General features: G+C 44.4%; 1 protein-coding gene across 1 annotated transcript in view; it reads right to left on the reverse strand.

The window, feature by feature from the left end:
* Positions 1–13186, reverse strand: part of ccdc33 (coiled-coil domain containing 33) — a 344809-nt gene that overhangs the window by 169291 nt on the left and 162332 nt on the right. The window contains exon 9 of the mRNA XM_073025746.1: positions 11031–11151. Within this exon, the coding sequence (XP_072881847.1) occupies positions 11031–11151 (121 nt within the window). The remainder of the gene's footprint in view (positions 1–11030; positions 11152–13186) is intronic.

Consider the following 13186-nt stretch of genomic DNA (forward strand, 5'->3'; position numbering starts at 1 on the left):
TGTATGCTTCCAATCATACTTGGAGGAGGTTCGTGCCACCGACTCAGCTGTTAGGCTCAGACTTCTCCTCTCGAGGGTCGCCCCAAAAGTTTATTCATTCATCCAGGAGTTTTCCATCCACCCATACGATACGCAGTCCCACACTCTTTCTACCAGGGAGCCCATGCCTGTGGGTAGCAACAATGAACTGCAAAGGACTCAAGGATGGGTACTGAAACAAAGTGCTCATCAGTGAGTTAAAACACTTCATAGAGTTCAATGCTAAAGCAAAGTCAGGGGCTGGAAATCTGAAATAAGAATGGAAACTGTTGGTAATACCTGGAAGGTCAGGCAGCATCTGTGAGGGAGAAAACAGAGTTAGCACTTCAGGTCAGTAACCTCTGACAAGTTCCATTTCTCTCTCCATAGATGTTTCCTGCCCTGCCTATTACTTTAAAATATAGAAATGTATTTACAGACAGACAGACATACTTTATTGATCCTGAGGGAAATTGGGTTTCGTTACAGTTGCACCAACCAAGAAAAGAGTAGAAATACAGCAAAATAAAACCAGAAATAATTAAATAATAAGTAAATTATGCCAAGTGCAAATTAGTCCAGGACCAGCCTATTGGCTCAGAGTGTCTGACATTCCGAGGGAGGAGTTGTAAAGTTTGATGGCCAAAGGCAGGAATGACTTCCTATGACGCTCAGTGTTGCATCTCGGTGGAATGAGTCTTTGGCTGAACGTACTCCTGTGCCTAACCAGTACATTATGGAGTGGATGGGAGACATTGTCCAAGATGGCATGCAACTTGGACAGTATCCTCCTTTCAGACACCACCGTCAGAGAGTCCAGTTCCACCCCCACAACATCACTGGCCTTGCGAATGAGATTGTTGATTCTGTTGGTGTCTGCTACCCTCAGCCTGCTGCCCCAGCACACAACAGCAAACATGATAGCACTGGCCACCACAGACTCGTAGAACATCCTCAGCATCGTCCGGCAGATGTAATTTATGTAACTTAACTGGTACTTCCCACAGAAACAGGTAAGCTGACTCAGATAAATTAGCACAACTAATAAAAGTCAAATTACTTTTCCCAAATTTTGTCTTTCTTGTTTACAGCTGAGCTGTATTTTTTTTATGTTTGTCCATCAAATTTGGCCAACGTGATAACTGTAATTCGCTGGTTGGTTATTATTGTCACATACTCTACAGATGAAGAGTCTCAGCCCAAAATATCGATTCATTATTCTATTCCATAGATGCTGCCTGACCTGCTGAGTTCCTCCAGCATTTTGTGTGCGTTACTCTGATCTCCAGCACCTGCAGAATCTCTTGTGTTTATGATTACACAGTGCATTGAGCCAGAATCAAATAAAACAGTAACGACACAGAATAAGGTGTAAAAGCTTCAAAAAAAGTGCAATGCAGGTGTTGGTGTTGGTTTATGATTGTCACGTGTACCAAGAAAAAGTGAAAAGTCAGAATTTAACATTCTGACTGATCCCTAACCTCAATTAAGGTCTCTTCACCAGCCCAGTGGAAACTCTAACATCTCCCTCACCAAAATATCAGAGACCCCTTTACCAGAATCCTGTAATGTGCTTTAAGCAGAAATAGAGTGGACTGAGCCGAGGAATGGCATTGGCAGGGAGAAATCAATATATTGAACCACATCAGCTCTCCTGCATAATGCACTTGCATAATGATGCTCAGTAAATAATAGGCAAAGCTCTGATTAATGGTTAGAATTTACATGAAATCTTTTTGGAAAAGAAATCAAATATCATCCATCTCTGGAAAAGTGATGGTGAAAAAAGCATGGGTAAAGCTCCAGGAAATCAATCTTATCCTCACATAATTACCAGAGGCTGCTGACCCTTTGAGCAAAGTGTGTATTTCATCGGAGTATAAATGCCGACTTGGGTAGCACTAAAACAAGAATCATTCCCAATAAAAAAGGCTTAACCATGTAGTTCCTTTGATGAATGATTTGTCAGCCTGGGCTCCTTCCCTCTCCTTCACTTGTTTATGACCTCTGGTCCGGTGAATGGGAGAGAACACAGGCTCACACTAACAACCCCACCCCAGCATCACCAGGAGAGCAGTCAGTGAGCAGTACTGCTACCGCTGGAATGTGAGGAGTGAGTGTTTCCTTCCCTCTCCCTCCCTCTATCACCCCATCATTCCTTTCACTCTGTACAGCCACCCTCCTCTCACTCTCCCTTCCCCCACACCTCTCTCTGCCTTTCCCAAACTCCCTCCTACTGTCTCTCTTATATTTTCTCTCCCTCACACGCACAATTTTTCCCATTCCCTGTTCAACATATACTCACTCCCTCCTCACACTACCACCTTCCTCACACTCACTCCCTCCTTCTCCCTCACACACACACTCACTCATTCTCCCCCACACACTCACTCCCTCCCTCTTCCTCACACACTCATTCCTTCCCTCTCCCTCACACTCACTCCCTCCTTCCTCACACTCATTCCTTCCCTCTCCCTCACACATTCATTTCCTCCTTCTCCCTCACACACTCATTCCTCCCTCTCCCTCACACTCACTCCCTCCCTCTTCCTCACACACTCATTCCTTCCCTCTCCCTCACACACTCACTCCCTCCTTCCTCACACTCATTCCTTCCCTCTCCCTCACACATTCATTTCCTCCTTCTCCCTCACACACTCATTCCTCCCTCTCCCTCACACTCACTCCCTCCCTCTTCCTCACACACTCATTCCTTCCCTCTCCCTCACACACTCACTCCCTCCTTCCTCACACACTCATTTCCCCTCTTCTGGCGCACTTATTATTTTTGATACTTTTGGGTTCCAGCTGCATTATGTGTGTGTTGCTCAAGATTTCCTGCGACTGCAGAACCTCATATTTTGCTAAACTTTCTTGAAGTGATGCCAGGAAAACATCTGTAGAGGATGTTCCCGGTGCTGCAGCCAACCTCGATGTTTCAGCCTTGTTTTCTAGTGGCAGGACTTGAAATGACAACCTTCCGACACAATGGTATAAGACGAAAAGACATAGGTGCAGAATCAGGCCAGTTGGCCCATCGAGTCTGTTCTGCTATTTCATCATTCTGCTGCTTTCTCCCCATATCCCTTCATGTCCTGACCAATCAAAATACTATCAACCTTTCCCTTAAATATGCATAAAGATTTGGCCTCCACAGCTGCCTGTGGCAAAGAATTACACAGATTCACCACTCTCTTGCTGAAGAAATTCCTCCTAATTTCCATTAGAAAAGTACACCACTCTATTCTGAGGCTGTGTGCTCTAGTATTAGACTTTCCCAGCATAGGAAACATCCTCTCCACATTCACTCTATCAAGACCATTCACCATTCGATAGGTTTCAATGAGGTCACCCCTTATTCTTCCAAATTCCAGTGAATACAGGCCCGAAGCCGTCAAGCCCTTTTCATATGACAAGCCGTTCAATCTTGGAATCACATCCTTTCTGAGATAAGGGGCCTAAAACTGCTCACAGTGCTCGGTGTGGCCTCACCAGTACTTTATGAAGTCTGAACATTACATCCTTCCTTTATATTCTAGTCCTCTTGAAATCAATGTTAACGTCACATTTGCCTATTGAACCTTCCTCACCACAGACTCTACCTGCAAATTAACCTTTAGGAAATCCTATACAAGGACTCTCAAATCTCTTTGCATCTTAGTTTTTTTTATATTTTCAGAAGTACCATTTAGAAAATAATCAACCCTTTCATTTCTTCTACCAAAGCGCATGACCATTTACTTCTCAACACTGTGTTCCATCTCCCACTTCTTTGCCCAATAATCCTAATCTAAGTCCTTCTGCAGCCTCCTTACTTCCTCAAAAATACCTGCCCTTCCTCTTATCTTCATATTGTCTGCAAACTTTGCAACAAAGCCATCAATCCCATCATCCAAATAATTGACATATAATGTAAAAAGAATCAGCCCCAACACAGACCCCTGTGGAACACCATTAGTTACTGGCAGCCATCCAGAAAAGGCTCCTTTCATTCTCACTCTTTGCCTCCTGCCAATCAGCCACTGCTTTATCCATGCTAGAATCTTTCCTGTAATACCATGGGTTCATAGCTTGTTAAGCAGCCTCATGTGTGGCACCTTGTCAAAGGCCTTCTGAGAATCCAAGTACACAACATCAATCGATTTTCCTTTGTCTATCCTGCTTGTTATTTCTTCAAAGAATTCCAACAGATTTGTCAGGCAAGATTTTCCCTTGAGGAAATGGTACTGACTAGAGCCTACTTTATCATGTGCCTCCAAGTACTCTATCCCGCTTGGTGGCACAATTATATCAGCGCCAGACTCCGGAGCGAAGGTTCCCAAGTTCGAATCCAAGTCAGGTTGAGCATCGAGCTAGCAACTCAGCCTCGTAAAAACAAGAATATGGAAACACCGTCATGACGGTGCCCCGATAACTCCACTGCCGAGTTAAGGGCTATTCTTTTTCTTCTTCTTCCTCCAAGTACCCTGAGAACTCATCCTTAATAATCGACTCCAACATCTTCCCAACCACTGAGGTCAGACTAAAGGCTGATTTATACTTGTGCGTCGCATCTATGCTATAGGTACCCGCGCACCCTACGCCGCAGGGTGACATGTTCCTCCCCAAAGAAGTAACTCAAACATTGTGCCAATGCAGACCGCAAAAAACTGTGATTGGTCCACTTGGCAGCATCCTATTTCCTCCTATGCATTTCCGGTTGCCTCTTCTCTGCCATGTCTGTACACCGATGCAAAATAGATGAACCAAATCATTAAATCTACCTGCTGACATGCGAAAATGTTTGAAATGCACTTCCTCGTTCATGTCTCTCACAAAGAAACTCAACACAATGGCATAGAAACCCCACCGCCAACCAGCATTTTGGCGCACAACAATGCATGCTCGCTATGGCGTAAAGTGATGCAGAAGTGAAAATCAGGGCTACGGCGTAACGTGTGCACAAGTATAATTCAGCCTTAACTGGCCTACAGTTTCCTTTCTTCTGCTTCTCTCCCTTCCTGAAGAATGGAGGGACATTTACAATTTTCCAGTCTTCCAGAAACATTCCAGAATCTAGTGATTCTTGAAAGATCATTACTAATGCTTCCATGATCTCTTTCAGAACTCTTATAGAACTTTATAAGGAATTGGTCAGACTGCACTTGAACTCTGGGGTATACACCATCTAGTCCAAGTGACTTATCTACCTACTGACCTTCCAGTTTCCCAAGAATCATCTCTTTAGTTGTGCAAACTTCACAAATTTCATGACCCCTGACACCTGGAACTTCCACCGTACTGCTAGTGTCTTCTACAGTAAGATGCAAACTACTTATTTTGTCCATCTGCCATTTCCTGTCCCCCATTACTACCTCTCCAGCATCATTTTCCAGCAGTTCACTCTTGCCTCACTTTTATACTTTATGTAACTGAAGAAACTATTGGTATCCTCTTTAATATTATAGGCTAGCTTACTTTCATATTCCATCTTTATCTTCTTAATGACTTTTTTAGTTGCCTTCTGTTGGTATTTAAAAGCTTCCCAATCCCCTAACTTGCACTAATTTTTGCTCTACCATATGCCCTCTCCTTGGCTTTTATGTTGGCTTTGACTTCCCTTGTTAGCCACGGTTGTGTCATCTTGGCTTTAGAATACCTCTTTCTCTTTGGGAAGTATATGCCTTCCAAATTGTTTTCAGAAATTCCAGCCATTGCCGCTCTCCGGCCATCTCTGACAGTCTTTTTTTTCCCAATCAACTCGAGCCAACTCCTCTCTCACACCTCTGTAATTTCCTTTACTCCACTGTAATACTGATATGTCTGACTTTAGCTTCTCTTTGTCAAATTTTAGGGTGAATTTAATCATCACTTTAATCATCGGGGATCACTTTCCCTAAGGGTTCTTTTACCTTAAGCTCTCTAATCAATTCTGGTTCACTGCACAACACCCAGTCCAGAATAGCCGATCCCCTAGTCGGCTCAACCAACAGCTGCTCTAAAAAGCCATCTCGTGGGCATTCTCCCTCTCGGAATCCCACACCAACCTAATTTACCAAATCTACCTGCATATTGAAATCCCCTATGGCTACTGCAACACTGCCCATCTGGCATGCATTTTCCATATCCCGCTTTAATTTGTAGACCACATCCTTTTAATTTGTAGACCAACTATAATCTTACTGTTTGGAGGTCTGCATAACTCCCATTAGGTTGTTTATACCCTTACATTTCCTTAGCTCCATCCACCATGATTCACCACCTTTTGACCCTATGTCACCTCTTTCTAATGATTTAATTTCATTTTCTACCACCCCCTCTGCCTTCCCGCCCATCCTTTCAATACAATGTGTATCCTTAGACATTAAATTCCCAACTATAATCTTAATGATTAGTGATGACTACATCACACATGCCAGTCTCTAACTCTGCTCCAAATTCATCGACCTTATTCTGTATACTGTGCACATTCAAATATAACACTTTTAGTCCTATATTCACCCTTTCGATTTTGTCCACCTTTTATTTTGCAACTCACGCTGTTGACCGCAATTTTGCCCTATCATCAGCCTCTCCTTTCTAGGAGTCTCACTACACATTGCCTCTGTAAACCAACTACCTCATCTTTAGTACTATCACGCCGGGTTCCCATACCCCGACCATGTTAGCTTAAACCCACTCAAACAACTATAACCAATCTGCCCACAAGGATATTGGACCCCTCAGGTTCAAGTGTAACTGTCCCTTTTGTACAGGTCCTGCATTCCCTAGAAGAAAGCCCAATAAACCATAAATCTGAACCCCTGCCCCTTATACCAGTTCCTCAGCCACACATTCAGCTGCCAGATAATCCTATTCTTACACTCACTGGCACGTGGCACAGGCAGCAATCCAGAGGTTATTATCCTGAAGGTTCTGTTTCTCAGCTTTTTAACCTAGCTGTTTAAAATCTCTCTTCAGGACCTCCTCATTTTGTCTACCTGTGTCACTGGTGCCAATATGTACCAAGACTTCTGATTGCTCATCTTCACCCTTGAGAAAACCATGGACATGAACCAAGACACCCCTGATCCTGGCACCAGGGAGGCAATATACCATCCCTGTATCTCTATCACGCCCACAGAACCTCATCTCTGTTCCTCTAAGTATTCTCGTATCAACACTGCAGTCCTCTCAGTCCTCTTCACCTCTCTGCTCTTCTGAGCCACAGCATCAGACTCAGTGCCAGAGACCCGGTCACTGTGGCTCCCCCCCCCCCCCCCGCCCCGCCCCGGTAAGTCAACCCCCTCAACAGTATCTAAAGTGGTACTGCACTTGAGCTACTGTCACCTTCCTGTCACTTGGACCAGTTTGGCCATTCTCCTCTGACCTCACTCATTAATGAGGTGCTTTCACCCACAGAACTGCCTCTAACTGGATTTTTTTTTTGTTTTTCACACCATTCTCTGTGAATTCTAAAAGATTATTGTGCATGAAAATACTAGGCGATCAACAGTTTCTGAGATACTCAAACCACCCCATCTGGCACCATCGATCATTCCACGATTAAAGTCACTTAGATCACGTTTCTCCCTCATTTTGATGTTTGGACTGAGCAACAAATGAAACTCTTTGATCATGGCTAAATGCTTTTATGCATTAAGATGCTGTCATGTGATTGGTTAATTAGATACTTCATTAATAATCACGTTTTCAGCAGTACCCAATAAAGTGACCACTGTTAGTTAGTTAAAGTTAAAGTCTGTCCCGAGCCTCATAGGCTCATGAGGCCGGTGCTTATGCCGGTTTCCGTGGCGTGAAGCGACCAAGAGTACGAGACTCCCCCCCGGATAGGACGCCAGTCTATCACGAGGTTAACCCCCAGCATTTTGCCAGTACCCATTTTTAGCTGGGTGGACTAGAGCAGTGTGTGGTTAAGTGCCTTGCTCAAGGATGCAACATGCTGCCTCGGCTGGGGCTCGAACTCGCAACCTTCAGATTGCTAGTCCAACGCCTTAACCACTTGGCCACGCGCCACGCTAAAGTGACCACTGAGTGTATATTAAAAATATATTAAATATGTGATGGAAAAAGAGAGAAAAAGTAGTGATGCAGATTTCAAGGGGTGAAGGACCGATTCCTCTGCTGTACCATACTCTGTAACATGATTGTCGCAAAATGAAGCAACACCTCTGAAACCCCTCAGTCTCGAGCTGTATGAGGTTCCTTCTTACCTATAAACAAAGTGAGGACTGCCCATAGAACCAACAGCAGGGGAAATTGGCCAATTAGGTCCTGAACTAAACAGATATCTTCTTTGTATAGTGCCAGTCCAACAGGCAGATACGATGGACACCGCCCCTGCTGTTTGCTGCTGTCAGTCTGGTATTTGAAAGACACATGTGATAGTAACAGGGAGTGACAGGAAGAATGTTAATCCCAGCTGCCCGCTGAGCTGACAGCAGCTAGGCAAAGGTGCTTGCAATTGGAAAGAGTTGGAGAGAAGAGGGAGAATAATCAGGAGCATCTGTGTTCAGATTAAACCAAAGTCTGATATAACCCTAAACCTAACAGGGATGAAACACAAACGTTGCTGAAGAAACTCAGCAGGACAGGCAGCATCTATGGAAGAAAATGCTGCCTGACCTGCTGAGTTCCTCCAGATTCCAGCATCTGTAGTCATAGAGTCATAGAAAAGTACAGCACAGAAACAGGCCCTTTAGACCATCCATTCTGTGCGAAACCGTTTAAACCCTCACCTTAAATGCATCCCCTCTAGACTTACTCATTTTGACCTTGGAAAATGATACCTGCTGTCTGCTCTATCTATATCCCTCGAAATCTTACAAACTTCTATCAGGTCCTCTCTCACCCTTTGCCACTTCAGACAAAATAGCCCAAGTTTCTCCATAATCTTCTTGAAGCGCGTGCTTAATAATCCAGTACAAGAGGCCCTAGACTGCCATTTTTGAATATGAGTAGGGACTGGAATTTAAAAGGTTGTCCTTTGAGAAGTCCTGGCTTTTGTGGATGGAGTGAAGGTGCTTTGCCAGCCCTTTACCTTTGCCACCTATCACCTCAAAGCTACTTATTTCATCCCCCGTTGGCCACCCATCTGGTTTCACCTATTAACTTCTAGCTTGTAATCCTTCCCCTTGCCCCGCCTTCTTACCCTGGCTTCTTTCCCTTTCCTTTCCAGTCCCGATGAAGGGTTTCAACCTGAAGTGTCGACTGTTCATTCATTTCCATAGAAGTTGCCTAATGTACTGAGTTCCTCTAGTATTGTGTGTGTGTGTTGCTCAACATATTTGGGGACCTCTTCCACCCATCAATTTCTCTTCTCCTCACTCTCATTGGGCACAGAAGCCTGAAAGCACAGACTTCCAGGCTCAAAGACAGCTTCTATCCTGCTGTAATAAGAGTTTATTGGTACTTGTTTAACATCTTCACGTGTACCACGATACAGTGAAAAGCTTGTCTTGCATACTGGTCATGCAGATCAGATTATTAGACAGTGCACTGAGTTAGAACAAGGTAGAACAATAACATTGCAGAATAGGGTGTAGTAAAAACTATGAAAAAAATGCTGTGTAGGTAAACAATAAAGTGCAAGATCATAATGAGGTAGATTGTGAGGTCAAGAGTCCATCTTATCATACAAGAGGCCCATTCCAGACTGATAACAGTGGGATTGAAGCTGTATTTGAACCTGGTGGGACGTGCTTTCAGACCTTTGCATCTTTTGCCCAGTGGGAGAGGGGAGAAGAGAGGGTGGGTGGGGTCAATACCTTAACAAAATGGCTTGAAAGCATGTACCACAAGATTCAAGACCGACTTCTATCACGCTATTGATAGAATCAACTTCGTCGTGGATCTTGCATTTTATTTGCCCACCAGCACTGCATTTTTCTGTAAGTGTAACGCTATATTCTACATTTTGGTTTTCTCATTTACCACCTTGATGTTCTTGTGTACAGAATGATCTGTCTGGATCACTGTGGCTGCAAGTAGAAGCATTTCACTGTACCTCAGTACCACTGATAATAATTAACCGATACCAATTTAATGCAGCATTAGGGTTAATTTTAAAATGACAGAAAGCATTCTGGGGGGGTCAGAGCAAAGTTAAGGTGGTGCTAAACGGTGACTCCTTTGCTTGCATCTTCAGAAACAGCTTTATTTCCATCTTTAATATCTTTATTTTTCCCGTTCAAGGTTCTTTTGACCTGGAGTTCCACACTGACTTTGGTTCTTTGTGGGAAAGGGACCCATCCTTGGGGTTTCAGGACTGGCCATTGTTGGGCACAACAAGGGTTTGGCCTGAGAGTCCAGTTTGGATTTGGAAGCCTAAGATCTTGGGGCTCTGGAGACAGGTGGATCGAGGGTCACAGGAGACCCGTGTGTCGTCGCGGGAGTCAGAAATCTACTGCTGTGTGCCCAAAGACCCAGGATCTTTGCAATCTTCAGGCACAGAGCTCGAAAAAAGCCATGTAACAGACTTTTAACATTGTAAACCAGTGAGCTGTTTGTTATGTCTCCCTGCTCGCTGAGAAAATGGAGACACCTCCTTCTCCCTTATTAGGGAGAGAGAGAAAACCTGTGGCATGTTGAATTCCAGGTGAAACGTGAAGACTTTGGGGTAACTGCAAGTCTGTGTCTTTGCTCACGCTTCAGTGCTCAGTGGCGGTGCCAATGTTGTTTTTTTTTGCCATGGGGGGGGGGGGATTGGTGCTCGCTACCACTTACGCACGGGAGGGAAACCTGGGGGAACTTTGGGTTCTTACGTTTAACTGCCATTCATTGGGGCACTTCTCTGTTTTCATGGATGTTTGCAAAGAAAATGCACTTCAGGATGTATATTGTACACATTTCTCTGACATTAAATTGGACCTTTGAACCTTCGAACTTTCGAAGACCGAGGAGAAATGTTCAGGGATTCTCCTCACTGTACCTCAGTGCATTTTCATTTTCTTGGGAAAATTAGGGAAGAAGTTTCTGGGGTCTCCTTGACTCGACAGCCACCTCACACAGTGGGACATCTCGGCACGACTTACCTGTGGATAACCTTGGTTGGTGTGATGGGGAACATCAAATGAAGACTGCTTTGGGCTTGGGTACTCCACTGTGGTGACACTGATACCAGCCAGCCTGGGGGATTTCATTAACATTTTTGACCTGTTTAAAGAAAAAAGATCAATACACACAGACCCATTAGATTAAAATCTCAGGGCCTTACCAGCTGTGTGACATTTCCAGTGAAGTCCTAGAGTCATGCAACATAGAAACACGCCCTTCAGTTCAAATAGACTGTGCCAACCACGATTCCCATCCAAGCTGGTCCCCCTTTGGCCTATATCCCTCTAAGCCTTTCTATTCATGTACCTGTCCAAGTGTGGTGTATATGCCCCAAGCACTTCCTCCGGCAGCTTATTCCACATACACATCACCCCCTGGGTCAAAAGGTTGCCTCTCAGGTTCCTAGTAAATCTATGCATGCTCACTCTGAACCTGTGTCCAGTCATTCTAGATTCCCCAATCGAGGGTAAAGATCCTGTTAGTTCCATCATAGTTTGGTACAGCAATTCAAATGTACGAAACTGCAGAGATTAGAGGAATCTGTCAAATACATCCCGGGCTGATCCCTCCCAATCATCTGTAGTGCCTATAGAACCATAGAACACTACGGCACAGTACAGGCCCTTCAGCCCTCCATGTTGTGCCGACCCATATAATCCTTAAAAAAAAGTACTAAACCCACACTACCCCATAACCCTCCATTTTTCTTTCATCCATGTGCCTGTCCAAGAGGCTCTTAAATACCCCTAATGTTTTAGCCTCCACCACCATCCCTGGCAAGTCATTCCAGGCACTCACAACCCTCTGTGTAAAAAACTTACCCCTGATGTCTCCCCTAAATTTCCCTCCCTTAATTTTGTACCTATGCCCTCTGGTGTTTGCTACTGGTGCCCTGGGAAACAGGTACTGACTATCTACCCTATCTATGCCTCTCATAATCTTGTAGACCTCTATCAAGTCCCCTCTCATTCTTCTACACTCCAAAGAGAAAAGTCCCAGCTCTGCTAACCTTGCTTCATATGACTTGTTCTCCAATCCAGGCAACATCCTGGTAGATCTCCTCTGCACTCTCTCCATAGCTTCTTAACAGGGGGTGCTGCCCCAAGGAGGCAACATCCATCGTTTAAGATGCATCCATCATCCATTATCAATCGTCGCCTATCATCCAGGTGACGCCATCTTCACTCAGCTACAATGAGGCAGGGAGGTAGAGAAGAATGACGTCCGACACCACCTGGTTCCTGCCAGCTACTCCCTTCAACCATTCAGTTCTCAAACTACCCTGCAGAACCCCAATCTTTACTTCAGCCAGGCAGCATTATTTTCGTGGATGTTTGCGAAGAAGAAGAATTTCAGGATGTATATTGTAGACCAGTGGTCCCCAACCTCTGGGCCGCGGACCGATACCGATCCACGAAGAATGCAGGGGTGCAGTGGTAGCCGGAACGCACCCAGCACATCTTTAAGAAAAAAGCCCAAATAAACAAGCTAATTAATTAGGTGCCGCCCGGCACATAAAATCGGCCCTGATCAGAGGCAATGTTCTCTGACATTAAATGTACCTATTGAAACTTTGCATTAAAATTGACTTTGTTCTAATTGTGGTCTTTCTTTTAAAACTGTGTATAGTTTATGTTTAATTTTAGGCTTTTCTTGTGACTGCTGCTTGTCTGATGCTTTGTGCCTGTGACGCTGCTGCAGGTAAGATTTTCACTGAGAAAATGAGAAAAGGTTGGAGGGAGGACAGGGCTTGTTTTGTTGTTGCTGTTTTGGTGCTTGTTCAGTTCTGTTTTGCTATGTTGTGGGTCGTCCTGCTGAGCATTGTGGCCATACCGTGTTGGTGCCGGCATGTGTAGCGACAATTGTGGGCTTCCGGCAGCACATCCTTAGGTTATGTTGGTAGTTAATGCAAATGATGTGTTTTAACATACATGCAATAACAATTCTGAACCTGATTATTTTCAATGGTGTATAAGTGTACTTGTGCATATGACAACACACTCAACTTAGAGAAGATGGTTCCTGTCTCCCACACAGTTTCCTAGCCAACCTACTACCCCTTCCGAGATGTTAACTCACTCAGCAGACTGCCAAGATAAAAAACAGAGCACAGCAACATCCATGAGCCCAATTT

This window comes from Hemitrygon akajei, chromosome 21 (assembly GCF_048418815.1).
Source record: "Hemitrygon akajei chromosome 21, sHemAka1.3, whole genome shotgun sequence".
Taxonomy (NCBI): domain Eukaryota; kingdom Metazoa; phylum Chordata; class Chondrichthyes; order Myliobatiformes; family Dasyatidae; genus Hemitrygon; species Hemitrygon akajei.